Source organism: Hippocampus guttulatus, chromosome 3 (genome assembly GCF_054856545.1).
Source record: "Hippocampus guttulatus isolate MCC_2025c chromosome 3, RoL_Hgut_1.0, whole genome shotgun sequence".
Taxonomy (NCBI): Eukaryota; Metazoa; Chordata; class Actinopteri; order Syngnathiformes; family Syngnathidae; genus Hippocampus; species Hippocampus guttulatus.
In genome coordinates, this window is record NC_141263.1 from 12782326 (window position 1) to 12810089 (window position 27764).

At 40.5% G+C, this 27764-nt stretch overlaps 2 protein-coding genes across 2 annotated transcripts in view; both read left to right on the forward strand.

The window, feature by feature from the left end:
• The window catches only part of rras2 (RAS related 2), a 33418-nt gene extending 19222 nt beyond the window's left edge, over nucleotides 1-14196 (forward strand). The window contains exons 2-6 of the mRNA XM_086106850.1: nucleotides 6851-6938; nucleotides 7057-7159; nucleotides 9052-9160; nucleotides 10093-10211; nucleotides 11903-14196. Of these exons, the coding sequence (XP_085962976.1) occupies nucleotides 6851-6938; nucleotides 7057-7159; nucleotides 9052-9160; nucleotides 10093-10211; nucleotides 11903-11990 (507 nt within the window). The 3' untranslated portion in view covers nucleotides 11991-14196. The remainder of the gene's footprint in view (nucleotides 1-6850; nucleotides 6939-7056; nucleotides 7160-9051; nucleotides 9161-10092; nucleotides 10212-11902) is intronic.
• A 1511-nt stretch (nucleotides 14197-15707) lies between these two features.
• The window catches only part of tub (TUB bipartite transcription factor), a 49743-nt gene continuing 37686 nt past the window's right edge, over nucleotides 15708-27764 (forward strand). Inside the window, exon 1 of the mRNA XM_086107669.1 lies at nucleotides 15708-15880. Within this exon, the coding sequence (XP_085963795.1) occupies nucleotides 15825-15880 (56 nt within the window). The 5' untranslated portion in view covers nucleotides 15708-15824. The remainder of the gene's footprint in view (nucleotides 15881-27764) is intronic.

The window sequence follows — 27764 nt, forward strand, 5'->3', positions numbered from 1 at the left end:
AAGATCAATGATTCATTTATTGGTTAATTGTCATATTTGATCCTTTTGGTTTTTAATTTGTGTTTTCTTGACTGCTAATCGCTTTTTGTTGAGTTGCCTCACATAATCGCCACATCATGCAGTCATATACACATTTTTACATAGGAGCAGCTTGTACTGTATTTCCAATTTCCTCCGAGGTACTGCAAGTACGACTAAATACCTAGAAGTTGCAAGGTTTCTCTGGGAATACAGTACAGCACATTTGTATTCTTGATTGTTTCTCTTTCTTGGAAATTTAGGAATATATGCTGATTGTCGGCATCTGGCAATTTTGGATGCATTGAACGAAAGCAAAATTAATCCGCTTGCAAATTACATTGTGACCCTTTTCTGCAAAACTTGGAACATAACTGTTGTTTCACTCTTCAAAATCATTTTGCAAGTTGCACAAAACCATTCTGAGCTCATTTTCACACCCACCGCTCCATTTAGATGGTGTTTGTGCATCTTTCTGTGTACGTGCTTGTTCACACAGTGCACAAAACAAGTGTTGTAAAGGACCCGCATGCGTAGAGGTTGAGTGATGAGGTGTAACTTGTGACCTTCGGAAAGTGGCGAGATCAGAGAAAATCTCTGTTAAGTGCTGACTGCTGACCTGCACTTGCATTGTATTCTAGCATGTTCCATTTTAGGAATAGAGACTTGTGATGTGTCTTGGGGCAGGAGGGCTGAGGAGGAATTGTACGTCAAGAACATGCATAGAGATAGTGCTGGGCGATATGGAAAAACCTGTCAGTGTTGGCCATATTATGTCTCGATAACGATATGCCACCATATATTTTCAGTTATTCAATCAAAAATTATGCAACACACTTGTGACGGGAAAATGATGTTTCAAATTTGCTTCATGAACCAGTTGTATTTTTTTACTCCTGTATCTTATATGCTGCCGTGGAAGCTGTGATTACTGATTTAGGAGTGAAACCTCAATGTGTTTAGTTGGCAGTAGTAGCCAGCAGAGGCTGATTGTCGACTAGTAACATAAGCTACTGCATTGTACCGAACTGGGTTATGTGTGTTTTACTGTTGTGCGTTGTTCTCAAAGGGTTGTGGCAAACACGTCAGCGGGGGGGAGCAAAAGGCGGCAGGCAGGATGGGCATCCTTGTCGATCCAAACTGACTGGGCTGAGAGCTCTCAATCATTTCTGCTCTCTTTGAACCCTGAACGGCTGACAAAAACACCCACGAACATTTTCATCCAGTCTCATCTCGTCATCGAAACCTCACACTTTGTGTTTTTGGTTCTAGATTGGTTCATTCAACCCAGCAACACAGCACAGACAAGAAGGAATCGGGATAAGTGACAGAGATGGAAAATGATCTATATTTAGTGTCTGTAAAGCTGGTTTGATGGCGGGGAAGTGGGTACATAATGCAAGCATGATGTTGATTACACGCCTACACATATCACCTAGTCTTGCTTTTCCTGAGGCTAGCAACCAACAGTTTGAACAGAGGAGATTTATTGCTTTATGTTGTGACTCTGGCAGATTGGAAAAACAAGCCCGACCAGCAACAAACAGATTCTCCAGATCCAAAAATGCTGCAAGATGTTTCAGTTGTTATTTTGTCGTAGTTGTCAACTTTACTTTTTAGCTGTCACTAATCGTCAACAGAGGAAAGATTAAGACATTTTCAGATTTGTCCACAAACACATTATATTTAGATGAAACATTAAGAAATTTAGTGTGGTCAGTTTCATCTTTTTTTTTTTTTTTAATGAATCCTTTAGCCATGTTTGTGCATTTTAATGAGACTGAAAATAGCACACCATAATATTGGACTTTATACAGACATACAGTAATGAGATAATTAAATAGAATAAAAAAGAATGTTACAATTGTTGTCACACTGCATCACTCCATTGGCCATCGTGCTGGTTTCTTATGTGTGTCTGCCTGGGCCACCAGTGGGCAGACGAAAACAGACAGACGCACGGATTTATTGTTCAGAGGTAACTTACCCTGTTGCTCATGCTCACCTGCGACCCAAGTGAGATCAACAAATATGGACAATTGATGGATGAGTGTCCCATGTCACGAGAACAATCAAGTTTGGTCACTCCCATTTTCATTTTGAAAAGAGGCTTCATTGTTTTCCTGGTGTGTTTGTGGGGGTGGGGTGGGGTGGAGGTCGAGCGCTGGAATGCTGGAAGGGAACTGAGTGACAGGTTTGGACTTTGGATGGTAGGCGGGGTCCCAGAACATGTCGCCTGTGACATCACTGCCACTCGGCCCGCTGCAAAGGTGGAGTTTCCTTCCTGCAAAGCTGCCACCTTGCAACTAACATTGAAACTGTACTGCAGGATTATTCTTGCGGGGGGGACCTACCCAATATGCATGCTGATTTTATAAAACATCTTAATTCAACTTGACTGCCGAATAGAGATTAATATCCACCATGTTAACAATTTCGGTGGAGCTGAGGACGCAGACCCGTGATAGGTGACTTCAGCACTGGCTGAATGCCTTGCTTAATGGCAGCATATTATTCATCTTAAAATTCATTCAACATTACAAGACACACTACGGAAGGTTGTGGCAGCAAAGTTCATGCAAAATGTCTGTTGATTCTGACACCAGTACCAGTAAGGGTGCCGATACAGTCGTGTATGCATGTTATGACAGTAGCCTACTTAGTTCTCATTACAGCTCCAAAACGACACCCTGATACCACATGACCAACCTGACATGATATCCATGTAACAAGCATGTCAGTCATGTGGAGGTGGCCACCGTTTGACAAATGCCAAATTTCACCATGTGTACTCCCTGTACATAATGTCGCCTGGTGTTCGGACTGAGATACCACACAACTGAAATACTGTATGTAGTGTTACAGACTACATTTAAAGGGCAAGTAGCCATTTTTAGCCTCACTTCATGACCCAGCTCAATCAAATCTCAAGGCACCTCTGCATCAATATGCAACAGAACTTTGACCCAACCCTTCAAATAATTACATGACCATTTTTTAATTGTGATTCTCGCTTGAGGGAGGGGAAATCATCAATTTATATTCTATCTATATTCCATTGTGAACATGATTTGCCCTCATGACAGCTGCTCAGTGTTTCCATGGAAATCTGAATTTGTCAGAATGTGTCCACTTCCTTGTGCCCTCATTAACACTGAAAAATGTCAATGGGACTTGACCGTAGGAAGTTATCCAGGTTCAGTCAAGGCACTTCCTTTACAATTGCGTATTAAGAGCATGTGACATTGAACAAAAGCCCTCTATTAATTCATTTGCTACCACTTCAGAGCCACAGTATCATGGATGGCTTGAGCACTTACAACAAACAGAGAAACATTCATACTGACACTCGAAAGCCTTCAATTGACCGTGTTGTGCAGACCTGCATCAAATGAGAAATGCATCCAGTAGTGCTGCTACATAAAATTATCAAATCTAAACAGAAGCAAAGTTGCCTACATATTTTTGCAGAAATACAGTCAATATAAACAAGAGGCATACAAAAAAAAATTCTGACAGAACTTGATTCAGGGCTTCTCTCTGTTAATTATATGAGTCAGCCAGTCCTCCATTGAGCGTCTCCAGTTGGACCAGAATGCTGCTGCTCGCCTCTTCACTAGTGCTCATAAGAGGGAGTACATAACTGTGGCATCCCTTCACTGACTCCCTATACATTTTAGAGTTTTTTTTCTATTATTTGTTTTCAAATATTTAAATGGCCTCACCCCACCTTACAACTCTCTGAGCTCCTCCACCCCTACGCACCTGCCCATTGAGCGAAGGATCAGAAGAGATTGAGCCTGCACACGCTGCACACAGAAGGCCGGGGCCGGATTCGTACCCACAAGCTTTGCATTGTGAGGCAGACGTGCTAACCAGTCGATTACCGTGCCACCCTGCTGCCATATATCATATTTATTGTTCCTCATTAAAAAAATAGTTGAAGATAGCAAAGTAAGGCAACACAGAACTTGACAAAGTTATCACTGTCATTTTGGAAAGTGTGGCCTGAGTGGTGGGTCAATGACTGACTTATACTTTAATTGCATACTGGCTGCTTCTGATATGGTCATCTATGACGGTATCACAGGTGATTTTACTGAACATGACTCAGCCTTGTATTACTCAGCGGTTATTGGTAGATCTTCTGAGTCATGTTGCACCCATTTCTTGGATTGCCCCTATAGAAAATCATTCTGCCAAACTGTAGGGTGAGCTGGAGGAGTGTGATGCTGGCTCCTGCAGTCTGAGGTTGACTGAACAAGGAATAAGAGGTTGACAGCAAGCGGAGGGAGACTTAATAGGAGAGGAAAAACACAAACGCGCTTTCCATCACTTCCACTCTGGTTCAGTTTGGTTGTCTGAAGGCACGCAGAAAGTGTGGTGCACTGAAGCGCAGCGTTGGACAAAGTAATACTGATGAATTATTCAACAGTGGTGAACGGATGAGACTTGGGCCTTCATACTTACTTGTATGCTGCAGACTGCATGGAGTGTGAGGAGAGATTACCTGCTTCTTCTGCATAAGCATAACACAGCTATTGACAATATGCATATGCATAAGTACTATCAATATGAGCTATACAATGATAACATAAACATAACTATGTGTCTGGAACTTCCCATAGTCATCGGCTAACTTTATTTTATGCCAAAATGGACAAGTTGAAAGCTAAGCAATGATGGCTGGCTGAGAGCAGACCATGTGTTGACCTGCTTTTTGATGATAAAGGCAAGGTCACTTGTGTCTGCGGTGTTTCAAGCAAAAACAAAGTACAGAGGGGCTGTTTCCTCTCTTGCCTTTCTGCTTGAAGCAAAAAAAGAAAAAAAAAGTCTTCTCTGTGACAGAGAAGCACACACCTTTTGAAGAAGTCTATGCACATGTATGATGAAAAAATATCTTTAAAATTATAACATCTATATTTTTTTCCTCACCATATCCTGAAGTAATGCTCACCTGTAATCATATTTCTATCGCGACCTAATATTACAATGGAACGTTTTTCAATGGAATGTACATTATGTATGCTACCTTAGCAAAAGTATTTGGACATTCCTTAGTTCAATGTTAATTTAAATTATCAACTATATATTTTTCCATTGACCTCCTCTTTAATTTTCATTCAGATTTTCATTTTGTCACCCTGCGATTGAGTGGTGACCAGTCCATGGCAATAGTTTTCAATGTGTCAGGGGAGAGGTGCAGCAGCTTAAGAAGATTTTAAAAGCTCAGCTATATGATAAGGAAAGAGATGAAAAAAAATCCCCAAAATGGATTCAGGAAATGTTTGTGTGAATGAGGACTGATTTTGGTGTCTGAACCCACTAAGATATGGTAAAAAAAAATACCCAAATTACTTTAATTTTATTTATTACTTATTTAATACTCTACTAAATTTTGATTTTTGGAGTTCCTGTACTATTTTCTCCAATTTTTAAAAAATGAATGTTTTAACCTGGCGGCCCAGTGATCCAGTGGTTAGCGCGTCGACCTCACAGTGCAGAAGTACCGGGTTCGATTCCAGCTCCGCTGTCCCTGTGTGGAGTTTGCGTGCCTGTGTGGGTTTTCTCCGGGTACTCCGGTTTCCCCCCACATTCCAAAAACATGCATCGCAGGCTGATTGAACACTCAAAATTGTCCCTAGGTGTGAGTGTGAGCGCGGATGGTTGTTTTTCTCTGTGTGCCCTGTGATTGGCTAGCAACCGGTTCAGGGTGTCCCCCGCCTACTGCCCAAAGACAGCTGGGATAGGCTCCAGCATGCCCCGCGACCCTTGTGAGGATAAAACAGAAACAGAAAATGGATGGGTGGATGAATTCTTTTAACTCAACTCATTCCACAAGATGCAGCAGTTTGACACATCATAATTCATTCTTTAAAACAGAGGTTTCAACCCTATTATTGCCTCTCATGTTTGACATTTATGGTCAAACAAAGCATAAATTAAAAAAAATTGCTGAATGAATTAAATTAGAATGTTGTCTATTTAAAACAATTCCAAACTGTTCCTCAAAATCTGCTAGATTAACGAGTGAAGCAAAAATTGCGACAAAATGTTTTTATTTATTTTTAATTACCGGTATGTAATTGCTCTAGATTTTCAAAAAGTACAACATTCGAGAGTGCTGGTTTTCTGATTTAAAAAAAAAAACACGTTACATTTTGGTTTTTTGAGGAGGTGGCTGGAACGGATTAATGTCATTTCTATTCTTTCAATGGGGAAAGACAATTTGAAGCCCAATTTCCCCCAACAGCTGATGCAGTTTAATTTGGATGCAAAAGCTGAATCTTTTCAAAACCTGCAACTCAAGTCTCTTCACTGTAATGATGATAGCAAATATTCATCGTCTGAGCCACTGTGTCTCATCATGATATGCAAACGTTATATTCCTCTCCGGTTTCTTAGCTGACTGTTAGTAAGTAAGATTGCTACAGGCAAATGGTCTCTTTATAATAAAGATTCTGTGATTACTTTCCCCTTGGGTCTCTCTGTAGGTTCACGTCGGAGCTGCTACTTTGTATTACAGAGTAGAAGCAATGTGGTGAACAGTGTTGGGCAAATGGCTTCCAAAATGTTAATTTGTCGATAGTGTGGTGTATAATGCTGGCCTTTGGTTAATATTTGTATTTACGCATATGGGAAAGATAAGTTTATATTGTCAATATGAATTCCTATTATCAGAGCTATATTTTGTTCAGTGGCACTTTGTGTAAAATGTTTGCAAAATGCTTGTCTAAACTATCACTATACCTATCAGTAGTTGTGATTGGTCCGTATCAAATACATTGACCGTATTTTTTTCAGAAAAATCCTCTTTCTCTATGTCTTGCAGTCCTACTTTGTCACAGACTATGACCCGACAATTGAGGACTCTTATACCAAGCAATGTGTGATTGACGAAAGGGCAGCCAGGCTGGACAGTAAGTGCACCTCGTTAATCCACATCTTCAGTTGCTTTACGCACTAATCCAACACACATAGTAGACTATGTTGGTCTTCAGATTATTGTATTTGATGTTGAAATGGCTGTCTGTGCAGTTCTAGACACGGCTGGGCAGGAAGAGTTTGGAGCCATGAGAGAACAATACATGAGGACAGGGGAGGGCTTCCTGCTCGTCTTCTCAGTCACGGACAGAGGAAGGTGAGTGACAGTTCTGATCACGGACGGGTGTGTGCTTGCCTCTTTCTTTCTATGTGTGCACACATGTCTGTTTACTCTTCAGAGTTACGCCCTCTTGCTAGCACTCCCTCAACCAGAACCATAAATCTTAACTTCTTTTTCGGCAGTCTCTCACTATTGTTTGGGTCTCTTTCTTTTGTTTTCCACACTGGAGTTCGATGATGTTGACAAAAGAAATTTAGAATGCTTGTTCGCTCTGACATTGAAGTCAAAATAACGAGGCTAAGAGAATCAGTCGACAATAGTGTAGCTTCACTCAAGTGTTTGGACAAGCTAATGCAGCATAAAGTCAACAGCTACTTCATGAGGTACACACTGGGATGCTACTGTGAATAGACACAGATAGCAAAAGTACTTGGAATAAAACAATGCCTAATTCCATGATACTTTCTCAAAGAGTAGATCCATCTGTTTTGGTGAGGATCTGGATAGAAGTACCGGTAATTTAGTTCAAGCAAATGGCATTGGTGAAGACCCCTAAGAATAATAATGGCATTGTCCTTGATCCTCCATTTCCTGCAAAGTACTTCACAAACACTTCACCTTTGTTGGCAATCCACGCTCCACCGAGTGACATTCTATTTGTTCCTTTATTCCTTTATACCGCATTGCTAAAATAACAAATCCACGGTAACAGCAAAACAAAACAGCTTGACCTGCTCCCTTTTTTTTCTACATTTTGTACATTCGCTGGTAATCATGAGACTGCACAATGATCTCACCAGTGAATGAATATGACTCCTGATGTCAAGAGGTTGACATTTTCACTCACCTATTTCACAGGTGTACAGGTGTAGTATTATCGATATATGCCTCAAACATCATTTTGTTCCTACTCAGTTGTCCACTAAGCTGAATACAGTATCTCTCCACGCACCCACAGCTCCCCTCCTTCAATGTTTATGTTGTAAACAGTCTTTCCTTCCTCCATTTACTGAATGTGATCAAGTCTTTCCAGATTTGCTAGGTGTGACTTTTTTGTGGTTTTGTGTTTACAATCCCATCCTGGGTTTATGGCTGATTTTATTTACTTATTTGCTATTACTGAGGCATGAACTGCCGTTTTACGCAGGCAATATACAGTATATTCAGACCACTTCATGCAGTGTATGTGATATAGACACTGTGTAAAAATGATTAAACCTAGTTTTACTCCATCCAAATGCTTTAAACACGTTCAACTTATTGAAGCTCACTTTTAAAGTATTGCTTTGCACCTGATCTTACTTTTTGCTGTGAAAAAAATTGGCATATGACACCACTTTGAAGGCAGCAAAAAAAGAAGATTCACTCTCACAGTTCTCCCAAAAAGATGCACCCTGTGCTTGCTTCAAGTGTTTCAATGTTACTCCAAGTTTAAGCTTCATGTCAAACTGACACAAAACCAATAACTATTTAACATCGTATAGCTTAACACCAAACAATGTCATTTCGCTTATAAAAGTCAACAATGCGAGACACCATTGGGGGCTTACGGAAATTAGTTTAAAACGATAACTTAAAAATCTGCGATTATGTATGAGATGCAAAAGATGAGCCGTGATATAACGGTGGGGGTTCACTGTAAAAAGGCAAAGTCAGACTTTAGACCCAAGCAACAAACGAGCAACTTTATTTGTATGTATGTGTGTACTGTATATTGTGCTGCAGTCTTTCATTTTCGAGACCCTCAGTCAGACTTACGGCCTTGGTGCCCCCATCTCCAGGGTGATGGCTGTGTGGGTGGATTTCCTTTGCGGTTTCAAGCGTGTGCATATCTACATATGTTAATGACTGCACTCATTGGAAAAGAACTGTGTCATCCATTTGCACTGCCACATCCCACTTAATACACTGTGTTGTGTATTTTACAGCTTTGAAGAAATCTACAAATTTCAAAGACAAATTCTGCGAGTGAAAGACAGGGATGAATTCCCGATGATCCTCGTAGGGAACAAAGCCGATCTGGAGCTACAGAGACAAGTAAGTCCAACAGATTACACATCTCTCCTGTGTAATCATCAGATGAGATAATGTGACCCAATCAGCACCATTCACAACTGCATATTAGAAATGGAAGTGAGCTTCGCAGCTGCAGCTAGCTGCTAACAGACAGGATGTGAGCATAAAAGAGCAGCTGGAGAAATGGTGACGTCAGGAGGGGAGGGTGGATAAAAGAAAAAGTGTGCTGAAATTGGGTATTTTGGGGCCGTTGGTGCACAGCTGCTGCTTTGTGAGTCTACAGCGCCCTCGTATGGTGAAAAGGAGCACTGCAGGTACCGACTACTTTTAAATATCGGTTTTTGTTTCAAGCCTCTTGTGCTCCGACAGACTGTACTTGCAGGTCATAAATTGTAAGCCAATTTAATTCATTTTAGATGTAGCCAGGATATTTGGTGAGCGCGCATTTTCAACATCTGCATTTTCAGTCTCCAAATGAAACAAAACCACTGCAGTATAACTCTGGGCAAGCAACTATGGAAAACAGTGTCAAGGATATCAAATGAATGCTCAAATGGCTTTCCATAAGTGACAAATATTAGCGTAAGACAATTATTTTATGCGTAACCACACAAAAAGCATAACGTTATCTTTCCTTGTTATGAAGTAATTGTTTTGTTGTCCACTAAGCGTGTCACCATTTATACAATACATGCAGATTTATTTATATGTAACACAGAACTCTAAAAGACAAGTGCAGTAATGTATCGACAAATATATTTAACAACCTGAAAGGTTTAATTTGCTACTTGTTTTGTTTCCTGATAATGTAGGCAACGCTTACGACATAATGGTAACAAATCTCTTCTGACATGACACCGACAGCAGATATCAAGATACTGTCTGTTTTTGACATTGTCAGATGTTTTGTGTTCTGGGCCCTTTGATTGTTTACCTCTGTCCATCTCCCTCAGGTAACTCAAGAGGAGGGCCAGCAGCTGGCCAGACAGTTGAAGGTCACCTACATGGAGGCTTCAGCCAAAATCCGTATGAATGTCGACCAGGCTTTTCACGAGCTGGTTCGAGTAATTAGGTAGGTGCTTCATCTGTTTTAGTGTTATCGGCGACGAGATGCACCAACACTAGTGTCGTGATCAGTACCAAGACTGAAAGTCTGCACTCATCTTTGTAAAAATGCTCCGATACTACAACACGGATTGCACTTCACCAGCCTGACACATACAGTAGCTTGCAGGTAGGAGCCATGTCAGCTTTTGCTTTTGCAAAGCATGTCCATCACTGATACATAACATTCTTTATAAAACAAGAACCCGCATCACACTTTTTCAAAATAGAGTCCAAAGCAATGTGAAGTGATTATGTGATCACATAGGGCTTCAGTTGTCCTCCCACTGTTTTGTTTTTGAAACCAAATGCCTTGTGTTACAGGCTAAATGTAAGTGAAATATGTGGCAAAATTGGATCTTATAACGTCACTACAGTAAGTTGTTACTGTGAAAAGTTTTACCTTGCTGCCGTGTTTTAGAAAAGTTTGTTTTTTAAACATTTGATGAAAATAAAACAGGCTGTGCCAAAAAAAAAAGTTCAGAGGGCATGATCAAAAACATGGATCATCAATTGCGTATGATCCGTATTCATTTTAGTTATTCAAGGTTCATACTGTAGACTTAAATAGTGAAAATCCGGAAATAATTGATGCCTGCATTGTAATTACCCACAGATACCACAAGATGGCGACTGAGCTCCTCAAAATATGATTGGTATTCCGTTTTGATTAATTTGTTTACTGTGGTCAGAAACAATTCAGACAAAGAATAAACAGCCAAGCATCAACACCATGCATCTAGAACACAGGTGCCCATTACGTTACGTCGATCGTGATCGACCAGTCGCTCACCAAGGGAGTGTGGGTCGATTCCATGGCCTTAATTTATTCAGTTCCATCCCTCCCAGTTTTATACTATTGATATATACTACACCTGCCTGTCGACACCGATTGAGTACAAAAATAAGTAGACTCTTGCCTGTCATCACCCGTGATGAACTTTGTCACATGATTGACATAAAGGGCAGCCAGTCATGCGCATGCACGTCCAACTATCAACTCGCCTTATTAGCCTCCAACATGTTTTGTCTACTCGAAACTCCATAAAAAGTGTAAGCTTATTTTATGTTGAGCATCATATTATCATGTTAAGCATTCCTAAATGATATTCTGTTGTTTAATAATTCCTTAGACATGTTTTTATGTTGATAGGTTCTGATTGGCTGTTAAAGTAAGAGAAGCAGGAAGTGATTTTAGTTACGAGAGTTGTTCTCAAACGTGCTGCGGTGCAGACGTCTATTTCTCCCCCCTTTTAATAAACTGCATTAAAGGATTCCATCTCTCCTTTTGTCATTCGTAAAGAACAGCTATCCACTAAAAACAACGAACCCCTCAACTTGCAAAAGTATCAACATAAGAGCCACACATTAAGCCAAGTATTTCCATACACAGGAGGACTTTTTCCCACCTAAATATGATATTGGTATTCCACTTGGATTTATTTATTTACCGTGGTCTGTAACAACGCAGACATAGAATAATCAAGCAAAGCATCAACACCTTATACTTTATGTGAGGATGATATACAGTATATATATACATGCATATATATATATATATATTTTTTTTTTTTTTGCTTGACTTGATAGGTTTTGTTCAACAGTGACCCATTAAAGTAAAGTAAAAGTAGATCTGCTTTGTTTCCTCCAAACTCCCAGGAAGTTCCAAGAACAGGAATGTCCACCATCGCCAGAACCGACAAGAAAAGAGAAAGACAAGAGCGGCTGCCATTGTGTGATCGTCTGAGTTGGCCTTATCACTGTAACTCATGCAGCTACTCTCTGTTGCCCCGCCCACTTGCCTGACATCACATCCTAACGTGGATGACTGACCGCTGCCTTCTCCACCACGTGCATGTCTCCAGACAGCTCCCCTCCAGACCTTCCCATCTCTGGGATACTTGGACTCGGGGTCTCTGTGCCCAGGACTTGACTATGGACGAGTGACAATGCCAAAATAGAAACAAAACACCACTCTACCTTCAGCCATAACCCGATTTACATGACTAAACATTGCCTTCTAAATCAGCCTGACCAATTCATGTTTTGTACTCGGAAGGACTTCTCTTGCCTTGTAGTGATTTGTACTTGCTGCCGAGATTGAATGAAACAAAGTAAAATATGTATGTGTGTGTATTGATATGTATATATAGATATAGATATCTATTTGTCTATCTCTATATCTATATATAGATATAGATCTCCCGAATGTTACCAAGTTCCTTTCAAGTGTCTGACAGAGCAGAGAGATTATTTTATGAAGCTTTGTGTTATGTTGTGCCATCTTTTCTCCCATGTGCTAATCTGCTACTGTACATATGTGAGATTTGTCGTGATTTTTAAAGTGTATTTCTAATGATTATTAAATCACCACAGTAGAGTGTGTGAGGTTGGTTTTGCAGATATGAAAGTGACGATATGATGTACATAAAAGATGCCTAGACAAGACCTTAAAGCTACAGTGATATAACTAGATTTTTTTTTGTGGCTTCTGCTTCCATCTCAATTGCCAAATATAGAATGTCTGAAGTGTGCTGTCTTACTCTGATTATTATTTTTAAGTCTTATAGATTGATGGATCCTGCCATCGCTTTCTTTCAAGGTGGTGGTTCAGTGGGTTGAAATGGGATCTCGCATGTTCTTGACATCAGAAGCCACACACGAGAACATATCAAAACATAAATAAAGTCAACACTTAGACGAGGTTATATGAACATCCTTTTTAAAGTCCCTGTGAAGTGAAAATAAATAAATCAAGTATATAAAACGAGGCTTCAAAATCTCCCCATTCTCTGTTCCTGTGTCTGCTGAATGTGCTCAAAAAATGTCCCGTGTGAGCCTCAAAAAATGTATCTGCATAAAGCCACTGATGGCTGGAATATTTTCTATAGTCCACATGCTGTCAATTCGGACTTGAAAAACTATTCCCTCCTCGTCACTCGTCTGCTCTCCTTCGAGTGCCGTGCCTGTATTCACAACTGACAATGCGGCACTTAAAGCTGCCACGCCAGCAGACTACCCAGGTTGGAGGCATAGGTAATTAAATGCACATCGTAATTCCACTGGTTAACCAATGATGCAAACAAAGGCAGCCAAGTTCATAAATACCGAGGGGAGGGGCAGGTTGCATGCATGCCCGAATGGAAGAGCGTAACGAGGCACAATTTTTCCACATTTTGAGCAATTATCTTCAAATGTATATCTTATAAGCAAATCCCTGAATTCACTTTACAGGGTCTTTACAGTTCCATTCCAAGTTGAACGTGTGATTAACATTTCGTCAACAACCTGATGAATCATTTCAGTAACGTAGTAGATTTTCTTTGTACCTTTGGTCACAACCTTGATCTTAATTGTTTTGCCCCTCAATGCTCTTCTGTTGGAATAAAAAAAATTAATGTGCTCAGCAGCCGCACATGAACTGGACCTTCCACCTGTGGCGTCATGTTTGGCATACACACACACACACACACACGTTGTCTTCATATCAACTTGTATCTGGAGATCAAAACAATTAGATGATGGTAGTAAAGGACTTGATGAAATGTTTATACTTTTATACTTTATATTCTTATCAAACTACTGTAGCCGCCAAATACTTTTTTTAATGTTTCGTTGTGAATAGGTGTTAAGCGGAGTGTTCGATTATCCAGCTTTAGCCAAATTGAATTCTTCATCAAGATTGCTTTTGTGGCTTGCAATTGGAGTTATTGTTTATCTTCCTTTTTGAGGATGAAATGCTATACCAGCTAAGGACGTGATGCGTATTGGTGCCGAAATGGGTCACAAAAATGAAAAATTACGAATTTCTGAAATTTCAAGAACCCATCCTCATGGAAATGCTAATGTACATCGCAATCGTACAGATTTTTTTTCTCCCACAGCAATGTTTTTTGCTTTGTGTTGAACTTTTGTTTAGAGATGCTAAAATAAAAACTGTCATTGAGCCAGAATGGGTATCTTTTTTGTGTGTGTGTGAAATATCATATTAATATCTCAGCAGATTCACCACTGCAACTTTTTTCGGTATGATTTATAGTTGTTGTTTGTGGTTAAATAAGCATACAGGGCCAGAGTGAGTAATTTTGGCATTTTGTTTAGTTCATTCCCAGTGGCCAGGCTGCAATAAACTCTATGATATACCACTATGTACTCTACTCTTCAATGCCCATTCCTTTCTAACAGACCACACGTTAGTTCCTTCCTCCTTAGGACCGTTTTAAAAACAACAAATATCCAGGATGTTGAGACTCGACAAAACTTAAAAATGTTGATTCTATACCGGATTAGGCACACTGCTTGTGCTGTAAATGCTTGTGGCGTAGTAAGTACAGTTGTACAATTTTGATACATTTTTGTCGGCGCAACACCGCCGGAGAAGAAGAAGATCTGACAGTCCTGAAATAGTGGTCCTGACAATGGAAGTGCCGTTAGAATAATAATAACAGACTGACGGACATTCTGACGGTCCCAAGATAGTGGTGACGAACTTCATTGAGTGATGACTGACGGTGACAGTTTTGGTTTGGCTTAAAATAATGACAGATTAATGATGACGGACAGGTGGCCTTGGCTACTGGCGAATGACGAATAACGGACCAGCAGATTTTACTTGATCTTTAAAAGTAATAAAATACCGTAAATGTCATTCTTTCACACTGAAATTAGATGACTTTTCCAAAAGTGACACACAAAAATTGAAAAATGTCATTCTTTGTCAACAAGTGCTACAAAATGTAGACCAGTCATCGAATGCAGCGGTGGGCAATTCGAGTCCTGGAGGGCCGCCATCCTGCAGGTTTTCCATTTCTCCTTGTTGCAACAACACCTGATTCAAATGATCAGATTATCAGCAAACTCTGCGCAGCCTGATATTGAACCTATTCATTTAAATCAGGTGTGTTTCAACAGGGAGAGATGGAAATCATGCACAATAGCTGCCCTCCAGGACTGGAATTGCCCACCCCTGCTCGAACCGCTATCTACTAAAATGGATTTCAGATTTACCAGTGTGTCATAAACCGAGGAGAATTGTGCTATTGTGGCAATCTTGAAACTATAAATGCCTGAAATGCATGTACTTTAATGAGATAGTATTAACGATGCCAGACAGGCGTACGTTTTACATAAAACCTACAGACAAGTATTGCTACATTTTCTTGCACGATGTGTGCGCGGAAAATACATGCCAGGGTTAAACACGGTAACAAAGTATTTCTACTTGGTTACTTCGAAACACTGTCTGTCGTCGGTAATATGCCATTGACTCGCGGTTGCTTCGGCGCTCCATCAAGTGGGTGCAGCTCATGACACGTAAACGCCTCCCCTTCAATCCAGAGGAAGTCTTCTCAGGGGGGACGTCTACCACGCGCGAGTTGACAAATCAACATCGATCCGCTGGAACCGATGAAACGCGCGTGCACGCTTAACGCCTCTACGCTTTTCTCATTCTACCGGCGCTTCAAAAACCAACAACAACGCCACTGGACGCACAGCGCCTCTGCTCGCTCGAATCCTGGGGTAGAGGACGGAGGCGTCTTCGACTGACCGAGGCTTCCCACAGTGTAGTCCAGCCGGAGATATGGAGGGGGTCGGCGGCAACAAGAGCATGTCGTACAGCCGGTGGAGCTATGACAGGTAATACTATCTATCTATCCATCTATCTATCTTTCGATCTGTCTACAGTGGTGGCTTGAGGTGCGAGTTCAATTTGTTCTGTAGCTCAACCACGACAGTTGCATCACAAATCATCGTTCTCTATGGAAATGAATGGACATGCTCTTAATTTGTTCCAGTCTCCCCATAGAATAGAGAATAAATATGCCTGTTATGTTTTTTATGAAGTAAAGTATATACAGTATATATATATATATATATATATATATATATATATATATATGCCGTTGTAGTGGACCGCTACATCCACTACAACGGCTTTCCTCTGCCCTTTATCTATAATCACGATATCTGGTTGGTTCTCCATTACCATCTTGTCAGTCTGGATCTGGAAGTCCCACAGGATCTTCGCTCTGTCATTCTCCATATATATATGTATATATATTTATTTATGTATTTATTTATTTATTTATTTACTATATGCAGTGTGTATATATAATAGAACACGAATGACATAAATACATAAAAAAAATAGAATGTAATCGCCTTGGCCACCTATATGTATTGTACATGGCGATGTGATATTAATATTAGTCATTTTTAGAGAGGTGGCTTGGCTCAGTGGTAGAGAGGTCATCTCCCGACCCAGAGGTTGAAGGTTCAATCCCCGACCATTGTGACCTCGTTGAAGTGTCCTTCACCAAGATACGTAGTCTTTAGTTGCTCCTAATGCTGTGTCATCGGTAGGTAAATGACGAAACAGTGTTAAGCGCTTTGAGTATTACAGGTAGAAAAGTGCTATATAAGTGACAACCCATTTATCATCAAGATTATGTACCTTTTTGTATTGTTAAATTGCCCGTCCAAAACAATTCAAAACGTGGACTTGTCAGATCACAGCACACATTTCTACTTTGTGTCAGTCCATCTCTAATGCGCTCAGGCCCACTGTTTCTCAGTCCTCTTGATATACAGTATGGCTTTCATTTTGTAGAGTTTTAACAAAGGTTTTTAATGCAGTGCCACCTGTGGGATCGAAGGGAATGAGCACTCAACATTGGTGTTCGACCTTGCCACTTTACGTACAGAGGTTTCGCCGGATTCCCTGAATTTTTTGATGATATTATCGACCACAAATGTTGAAATCACGAAATTATTTGCAAATGTACGTTGAGAAACATTCTTAAACTGTTTACTATTTGCTGATGCAGTTTTCACAAAGTGGTAAACTGTGCCCCATCCTTGCTTTTGAACAATTGAGCCTTACTTGGACGCTCCTTTATACTCAATCCTAGACCCACACGTTTCTAATTCACTAGTTCAACTGAAGAATGTAACAAACAGATTATTTTTGTTGTAGTATTATTGTTATTAATTTTTTAAGAATTCCTCAATTTGTCCAGTATCTTGTTTTTCATGCCCTAGCTTTTTTGGAACATGTTGCAGGAATCAAATTCAAAATAAGAGAATGCATGCAAAAAAATAATACAAACCCCCCAAAAAACCCAACAACAATAAAGTTGATCAGTTTAAATAAAAATATCTTGTCATTTTAGTGTATTTTATCGAGCAAAGGTCGATTTGCAAAAGCATTCAGTATTTATTTACGCGTTGGACGTCTCAACTTCAGTGGAATTGTGGCATGTACAAGAATGAGCTGATAGGACTGGTGTTGACACTATTTTCACCCTTCCATGCACCAACAATGATAACCTGTTACCTGATAACATGATAAGCTGTCCACTGCGGTAACCGCTGTCCCTGAAAGGGTTAATCTGTCCCACACAAAGACAAATTGACTTTTGTGACGTCACATGAGGGGTGTTCACACGGCAAGATTTGGTCCGGTGCTACGCCGGGGCTGCCCCAGTAGAGCGTTCACACGTGCAAATTAGCTCCGGCGTAGCCCTGAAAAACAGCTTACACCGGACCAAATTTGATCCACCTCAGGGAGGTGGTTTAAAAATTTGCTCCGGAGCAAATGCTCGTTTGCGAAGCAGCACCGGTGTAAATTTGCACGTGTGAACGCAACTGGGTTAAATTTGCTCCAGAGCAAATGCTTGTGAAGAGTTTACGTACGGCGAGAATGCGTTGCTTTCGTGCTCTGTCGGACTTCCGTCATGTGTTTGTTTAATAACGACACAAGACTTGGCTGGTAACATCTTTCCTTTTGTAGGAGACTGGACTGTCTCGGAGTTGTGTAGTTTGTTCCTTTGTTGTGTGTTCACAACCCCCCGCCCCCCCATATAATTTATTTTGTGATTTCCTCTCTTGATTTTCTGTTTGGCGCATTACGTGTTTGCTTTTCTGAGTGTCATTGAAGTCATCGTTGATTTACGTTTTCGGGGGCGGTCACTCTCGAGCAGAAGGCACGGAGACCGAGAAGGAGAAGGACGTGCCTTGAGTTGTGTATACGTTTTAAAAAGAACCAACACTCATTTGTTTTCTGTCGTTTTGCTCCGCTGCAGAAACTGCCGTGTGAACGCAAGTGGGGCTGCACCGACACTGTGCCGGTGCTGACACGCTCAGCGGCTTTGTACGTGTGAACGCTCCACACAATTTGCTGCGGTGCAAAATATATCGCAACAAAATACATCGGTGCAGCGCCGGAGCAAATGTGTGCCGTGTGAACACCCCTATGGATTGTGAGAGGGTCAGTCTAGTGTACATCCTTCAAATGATAAATGTTTCTTTTGAAAAACCCATTAATAATACAGAGTGTGCATTTCATTGTGTTATCCCCACCATTGTCTCTTTCTCGGCCAGTATAATTACACATACATAATGAAAACAATAGCTGAGCTGTCCGTGGTGGACTGCTCCTGTCGGTTGTTTTGGTTTGGCGATCTGTCATTGTATGGCAGCAGGAGACAGCCCTGTACAAGCTGCCTCTGACTGTATAATTGGTATTCCGATTCTGTTCTTGCACATCCCAAGAGGCCGCAGCTCGAGCCGCTGATCTCTTGCAGCCCAAGATTTTTCACCACACTAGGAACTGTGAACAGCATGCAAGCTCCTGCGCACTGTGCGAGGATCAATAACGATAAATAAATATTGTTTGTTAGTGTGCAGTGGTAACAAGACGAATAAGATCATTCCCAATGCCAGGCCCCCGTGATGCCTCTGTGACCAACTCTGTGTGTTTACATAAGCACACTGACTGGGTGTATTTATGAATATTCAAATGAATGAAGAGCCCATTTTGTTGTCAGAATAGGCCAAATCTGAATCAATGGCGTGAGTGTAACGACTTTTCTTTGCGTAAGACATTGGCAAAAGCGGCAGCATTCTTGGCACGTCCACTCATTAAATAAATGAGTCATAATTACAACGGCTATGAGAAAATAGAAAGCACATTGTCATTTAGTGAAGAAATGGATCAAATACACCAGGGAAATTGATGCTGCTGTTGCTAATCACGGTTTTCAGAGCTTCTTTCAACAATCGGCCATTTCTTTTAATACTGCTGTTCCGTTTGTTCCCCATAGCATTCTCAAGTCTCTGTTCCATTACAAGACAGGTCACATTTTCAGTGTGTTTGGGGGGTGGGGGGCGGGGGGGTTGGAGGTAGTTTCAACATGTAGAATTCTTACTCAAATAAGTTAAGATACTGATTTTTAATGCACTTATATATTTAAATATGTTTAAAAAGTGAAAGGTTTAGTCATTTATATATATATTTTTTACATATTGTTCATTCATTTTGATTATCTACATAATTAAAGATCTGACTTTCATGTTCATCACATGCCTAAACAAGCTCGTAATCACTAAAAGAATATTGATGCTTTGATTTCATTGGATTAATCTGAATCACAAATTATTTTTAATCTTACAAATTGACATTTGGAAGCATTATTTTAGGCATATCAAAGCAATATACAAATATTACAAATAGCTGCAAATATTTACAGTTATGTCACATTAACTTAGTAACAAAGTATTTGTACTCCATTACATTATAAGACTGGGCTCCTATCCCTTTATCAGAACATTACCCTGATTTGTGGAGGTACATTTATAAATTTTAAGGTCAAATTTAACCCCAAACTCTTTCTGCCTATGTGCAGGTGTACTGATGTTTATTTCTTTTTATTTCATGGCCCATGTCATACAGTTTTGTATGCATTTTATTGCATTTCAGTTGTAGACTATTCCCAAAATATCAGACCGGAACTATCAAACTTTTCTGCCACCCTTAGTTGGGATATGCTTTTTTTTTTTTTTTTTTTTTTGCCACGATATGCTTTATTATCCTTGTGGAATCAGCTCATTGGCTGACAGGAAATGCTGCATGTCGTAATGAGGCCAGGAGGAGAATCAATGCCGTGTTTCTGGTTGTGTTCTTGGTTATTTGTTGAATTGATTGATGAATCACACACTGTCTCTCTGATGTACTTTGATGTGACATTATTTACCATTATTTATTTACAGTATCCCGCTACCCACGTGGGGATAAGCGGTTCGGATTATGGATGGATGGATGGATGGATATGAACAGTATTTCTGTCTACAAATCCAGGACTGAAAACCGAACGATCTGACTTACCATTGGGAAAACACAGGAAACTGAGATTTCCGAGGGGCAGTTACTTTCATTAATCTGTTCATGTGTTTTTGAAAAAAAAAAAAAAACATCCGAATGCTTGAACTATCATGATACGTTCCACCTTCCTTCTCATGCAATGGACTAGTTCCGCTGACTGCACATGTGCAGACTTGATTCGGGAAGAGGTTATCACATAGCAAAACGGGCACCGTTCGGACATTAGTGTAAGTTATGCTGACTCAAGTTGAACCACTTGGCTGCAAAGAGCCAACATTTTGTCTTTTTCTGTCATGAAGTTGAAATGTATGTTACGAGTCAACATTACCTTGAGCTCAGGCTTGAAAGGAAAGAAGTATTGGACAGTGTAACCTAAAAAGATGATTTTATAGGCAGTATATGGTAGAGGATGCCTTTGAGCATGAGTATCTCAAAATATATCATCGACCTCTGATTAGAAATTGTATCGATAACCCAGATGCTGAACCAAGCATAGCATTTTTTATTGCAATAGGTAAGATAAGAACACCTTTATTTGTCTCACAATTGGGAAATTCCCAATTTACAGCAGCAACATTATGAAAGGGAGAAAGTAGAAGACAAAAAGTATATACTGTAAATAAATATAAATACTGTATAAGCATATGAAAAATGGGTGAGTGGGGGTGAGTCCAGGTTTTCAGGACCGTCTATTCAATAGCCTGACAGCAGTCAATAGAAACAATTGTCATGCTACAAATGAACGTAACGTTTGTCATGGCAATTCTGAATCTGAATCTGGACTGAATAATGATGATCTGCAGCAGAGTCAAGTGATGAGTGATGATCCCGAGGCGGTGTATCTACATTTGCAGGCTTGTATGGTCTTCGGCATTATAAGTCATGGCGTGCCTGCCAGTGCTTGGATATACAGTACGCGCAATCTCACAATGTTCTCGCACCCACTCAGCAAACACTGTAGCCTAGAGATGGAGGCACAAGGTGGGCTAACAAGATAATATCCAGATTTTGGAAAGCTCTGCCTTGCATTTTCATGCTTTTATTTAAAGTTTATTGTATAATGGGGACGGCGGGGTGGAAGGGCTATAGTATGTTATAAACACGCTTCATGTGTCTTTGCGTTAGTATGGTTTCGCCAGACAGTTATCTCCGTCGCAATTTCCAAATCATTTGAAACTCGGTGGTCATGAGTGGTCCTTTTACAAGTACTCTACTTGATGAGGCCAACTAAAAAAAAAAAACTGGGGCTGATGTGTTGTGCAGTGTGTGAGTTTCTGAGCCTAGATTTCACAAATCAAATTTTGAACCACATGTTGCAAAAATGCCACAGGAGGGCATTTTTTTTATCCTCCTCAACATCATCCCTCTCTCCCTACCTCCATCCAGCCATCCATTTACTATAGTGGTTACCTTTGTTTGGGGCACAGTTAAACTGGAGCCTGCCTGGGTTGACTTTGGGCCAGAGGCAGGGTACACCCTGGACTGGTCACCAACTAATCCTGTGGCCCATGAAGACAAACAATCCCTCCCAATCACATTCACGCCTAGAACAGAACAGAAATACAGTATCATGCAACGATTCAAGCCCTGAACCTCAGAACTGTGAGGCAGACGGGCTAATCACGATCTCACGACGCTGTCCCGAACTGGTACCCATCTTTATTATAGAGAAGAGCAAATTTCAATAGATAGTGAGTCAGCTGCATAAAGACGATTGCTTTATTGGCTCTGGCCCTCAAGTGTGATTGATGCTGCAAGAGTAAAGCACTTTCTGCTATCTTGACAACCAGCCAGTATCTTTTTGCCAAAGTCAGTCGCAAGAAAAACAACCTTTTCATCAAGAAAAGTGTTCATTGGTCTTTTTTAATAATGAACCTTTGTTCAGCTCTGATAACACTATGACTAATGTCTTAAGGAGACATTTACAAGACATTTAAACTGTCAGTAGATGCCACTTGTATGTAAATCAAAGGGTGCTTAGGATCCTTTGTAATCGTGCTCTTTCTAAAACAACTTGTTTTATACCCACAGAATACAGTAGCTTGGTCACCGCTACATTTTTCTACAGTACAACATATGAGTAGCCTGTGTGTTTGAGGTCTCATCACTTTGATGCTGTAATACATCAGGGCAGGTTATTGGTTTTTCTTTGCATCAAAGTGGACTTGTGTTAAATGACCCTTTCAGCAACAGGTGTGCCTTTATAACAGCAGCGTGGAGCAGTTTCACGAACCAGCTGTGGCCTTGACTCTGACCATTGCAGCAGCAAAGACAATTAAAAGTGATCCTAAGTACATATAACCCTCACCCCAAACCCATGAAGGGAAGCAAAACATCAATTAAAATCAAACTTTTTTTTTCCACTTTACACGAAAAGTCACTCATGTACTGTTAGCTTTGTACCGAATGGGACAAAGAGTTTAAAACAAATTCAAAATGAAAACACTCACAAGGAGCATGGACCGCACAATGACATTGAACTAATCAATGTGAGCAGGAGTCAGGACTCCTGTTGTCACTCACAAAGCAATGTTCCTTAAAGGCTCGCATCCCTACACAGATCAGGGGCTGGCAACCCAAAATGTTGAAAGAGCCAGATTGGACGAAAGAAAACAAACAAAACAAACAAATATGTCTGGAACCACAAAAAATTAAAAGCCTTAAAATGAAGGCAACAGATGCTGTTTGTATCTATATTAGCTATATTAGCCTCCTATCAAAATGACTAAGTTGGCTACTAATACACAATGAGGCTTCATGATTAAATATCTGTTTCCCTGCAGTGCATCCTGCAGAGCAGGGGTGCCCAACCTTTTTTGACTGAAGATCTACTTTCGATCAATCAGCCTGCCAAGATTGACCTGATACCGCACGCACGCATCCACACACACACACACACACACACACACACACACACACACACACACACACACACACACACACACACACACACACACACACTATAATGATCAACAGCCATAATGGGCCCGAAGATGAACGAGGTATGGGACGCACTTTTGCAGTGTGTTAACTATCGTAGTTCACATGTACCATTTAAAAATGCTTCTCTCGGCCCTCCACATTCCTATTCTTTGCCAGTACCTTCAGTGAATTGTACATGAAACGCCGTTTTTTTTGTGGGTTTTTTTTTAACAACAGCCAGCCTGACATCCCGTCCTGCAAAGAGACACGTGTGTCGCAGGATATGACACACATCTTCATTGACAGAAATGTTTAAATTGAATATTTATTCTACACATTTTTACAGCGTTGGAAAACGTGAAGAATGTTTGCCATGTTTGTCTTCCTACAGAAACTATATTAAAACAACAAAAATTCGCTCCCCCATCTTTTTCCATTTTCAAACATTTTTGAAAAAGCTCCAGGGAGCCACTAGGGCGGCGTTAAAGAGCCACAGGTTTCTGACCCCCAACACAGATCATGAAGTGTATGTGTGCGTGCGTGCGTGTGTGTGCGCGCACGTTTCTGTGATTTTTGGCTAAATTACACTCTATAAAAGTAGTTTATTTATTTACATTCTCCTTTGTTTGTTTTTTATAATTATATTAAAATACAGTGCTAGAAGCGTGAAAGTAAAACTTTTTTGTTGGGATGGAACAGATTAATGACATTTCAACTCATTTCAATGTTTGTCAAAGTCAAGGTATTTCTAATATTTTGGTTAGCTTTAGTGAGTATGAACAGCTCTCAGTATTATGCAATACTGCCTCACTGTAAACGTCAACCACAATAATAAATAAACAGTGCTAGGTTAATGATTTTTCTGACATTCGAGCTGAGCATAACAAACATTGTGAAGGCTAATGAGATTGTTTACATAATGTTGTTGTGGGCGGATGGCCGTTGATGTATATGACCAATGTTAGCTGAACGGTGCGAAATGATCTTAACTTTCAGTCAACAGGAGACTGTATAGTGATTTCTACATCACGTTTAAGGTTTGGCTTAACTTTGTCACTCAAAGGAAATCTTTCACATGCGTCCATGACAACAGAGCCATGTTTTGATTAAGTACTAAGTGTGGGGAAAAGACATTCCCACACTCCATTTATCCACATCCATAAGTCAGTTTCTCAGAGAGACGTTTAAAAATGTGAACTTTGCAAAGGGAACTTTGCGCAAGTGTCTGGGTTCAAAACCACTAACTTGAAGGGCACCGCCCCAGTGACAAGCCCTAAAAGTACCCCCAGCAGCTTTACTGCGGTCTCTTCTGATTGTATACTTTATATATACTGTATCAAACTTTGGAATGTCGATTGAGGGCATGTCTTCAAAAAAAGTGTGGAAATGTGAAAAGCTGCTTTTTTGTTCTGTAACTTTATATTCTTTATTAGAATGGGTGTCAAGAGAAGAATAGCGTGAAAGAAAGTAGAAAATTGTCACCGACAGTTATGTACTTTGAGGTAAGCATGCTCACAGTCAGACTCCAGCATCACCAAACCTCATCACACATTTTCGGTGTTTTTACAGTTCACTATTGACAGGGGCTGAGTCTTTTAAGACTTAACAGACTCATTTCACAAGAGCTTGCAACTCCCTTTGGCTATATGCCTTTGTCATAGAGACACTGTGTCTCAATTATTTTCCTATTACACCCCTCCAGGCTTATGAAGCAAATGCTCGGCGGCCTGACATCTTTTTGGGCCATTGCAAACCTATTTAGTTATTATTTTCCTCTATTTTATCTCAAGAGGCCGGCCCACAACTTAGAATTAGCAGCCCATTAATCCATTCAAAATATTGACAGCAAACTGAACCAATCAACATCGGCGGCGGAGCTACGCGGTAGCCAGGGGCTGTCAGAAGCCATGTCTGAATTAGGGCCATGCAGATCGATCCAAATATCAATAGAATCGATACTAAAGGGAATAACTGTATTGTATCGATACCAAAGCACTACTATTGATCCTTTATATTTATTTATGTTGGTTTCTCCTGGGTTCCTCGCACGTTCCCTTTTCAACCCATGCATAAGTGAATGAGGCACACTTGCCGCCAATAATAGCGGTGGGCTACACCAGCAGGAGGAAATGAGAAGGAAGCATGAGAGAAACAACGATCGCGGAGAAAAAAAAGCAAAAGTTATTTTGCATTTTGAAATAGTGACCAGAGGCACATTAAGCTTCAATAAGATGTGAATGATGGTTCAGTTGAGTGTGTTTGTCACATTCTATGACAGGTCATTTCATGTTCAAACTGAATCCCATTTATTTTTCTTGTATACACTTTCAAAAGAGTCAGTTACTAAAATGGTATTGAGAATATGAAGTTGCACTGTTGGCTGTTAGTTTGCAGTTGTCTTGAATTAGTGAAATTGTTTTATGAAATAAGATGATTTTTTTTAAATCAAAATAATTGATTCAATGATTACGTTGTGGAAAAGCATATTGTTGTTGTTGTTTATACATGGCCGTCACAATAGTTATTTTCCAAAAAGTATTTTTACACTCAATATTAAAATTTACATTTATGGCCATGTGCTTTGTTTGAGCTTTTCCAACGACCACCCATCCATCCATTCTCCAAACCGCTCATCCTCATGAAGGTCGTGGGCTTGCCTATATTGCAAAATTAAATGGAACCTCTGCCAACCGAGTGCGCAATTTTTCTTCTTGCGTGCCAGGCCAGCGGAAAGGAAACCAAAACAATGGTAAATGAGCTAATCAGTGCAACCATAATGAATCATGTTAAAACAAGCTAGGTGAAGGTGTCTAGACGAGAGGAAGTTCAGTGGCCGACGTTTGTTTGAGTGTGGAAGAGAGATAGGGACTACGAATATGAAGATTACCCCTGCATGTGCAACTTAAAACAAGAGTCCATGTATATTTCATCCATCCATCCATCCATCCATTTTCCAAACCGCTTAATCCTCACTAGGGTCGCGGGGGGTGCTGGAGCCTATCCCAGCCGTCTTCGGGCAGTAGGCAGGGGACACCCTGAACCGGTTGCCAGCCAATCGCAGATGTATATTTCAGTTGAGAGTATTTTATTCTGGCATAGTTAATAACACAACAAAAAAGTCTAATTTGCATCAAACATACTGTATGTATTTAAGAGGACAAATGATTTAAAATACCGTCCTAATTTAGAATCCAAAAGTACCTGGTTTCGGTATAGGCGACACATGCTCCAATATTTGGTTTTGAAAAGTTGTTCTGGCCGGATTCCGTATGTCTCATTTCTGTATGCGCGAAGCAGAAACCAAGCTTAAAAATTGGCCACTTGTTGTTGAAGCCAGAAGGCAGCCATCTTACATTGCCACTGCAACTGACAACTTCTGTTCAGTGATAGTTCAGTGTTATCAGTGTGTATTTCACGCCAGGACACCTGTCTGGAATGAGAACCTCTCAATGAACGAACCTCACTGTTTACATCGACCATTCCGATTGCACAGTAAGTCTCAGATTCCACGTTTTTCCCGGCTAATTGGTCCATAATGTACAAGTCTGTGGCAGTCACATACGTCGTTGTATTGTGTGTTCGCATTAAGATTGCGGATTTAGGTAAATTATGAGCTTTGGTTAAATACACGTGTCATTCTGTTTGTTTTATGTTTAAACCGAAGTGGGAATTCCAATAAACAGCTTCAAACAAACACTGTGTATTAAATTATTTTTTTAATGGAAGTTCCTTGTGGGTTTCCTCCCACATTCCAAAAACATGCATGGCAGGCTGATTGAACATTCTAAATCGTCCCTAGGTGTGAGTGTGTGCGCGCGGATGGTTGTTCGTCTCTGTGTGCCGTGCGATTGGCTGGCAACCGGTTCAGGGTGTCCCGCGCCTACTGCCTGAAGACGGCCGGGATAGGCTCCAGTACCCACCGCGACTCTTGTGAGGATAAAGCGGATTGGAAAATGGATGGATGAAGTTCCTTATCTGAGCATGTGTTATTGACCACAAGAAGAGAAACCTCCGCACTTAGGAGGGTTAACACTTTTGAGTCCCTGCAGACACTTTGAAAGAAGCAAGGTGAGGGAAACTCATTAGAGCAGACGCTTCCTCTTTTCCTAGTGCGAATAATTAAATTCATCATTTCACTTCTACCGATTTCGTCTTCCATAACAGTTGTTTATGGCGGCATTTATTCTCCAATGCCTGAGGCTCCCCGGTGGGTATTAGTAATGTAAAGACTTTGCAGTCAACATGTAATATACTCTCTGCACGACCAGTGCTTCAGCATGTTTCAACACTCATTCAACAAGTAAACGTGATCTCAGGGCCTATCCAGCTTTCTTTCAGAGAATCGGATTTTACATGGCGAGATAAGATGTGCCATCTGTTTTTTTTTCTTTTTTCCTTCGTTTCGTTTGTTTATTGAACATAAAACCTATACAGTAA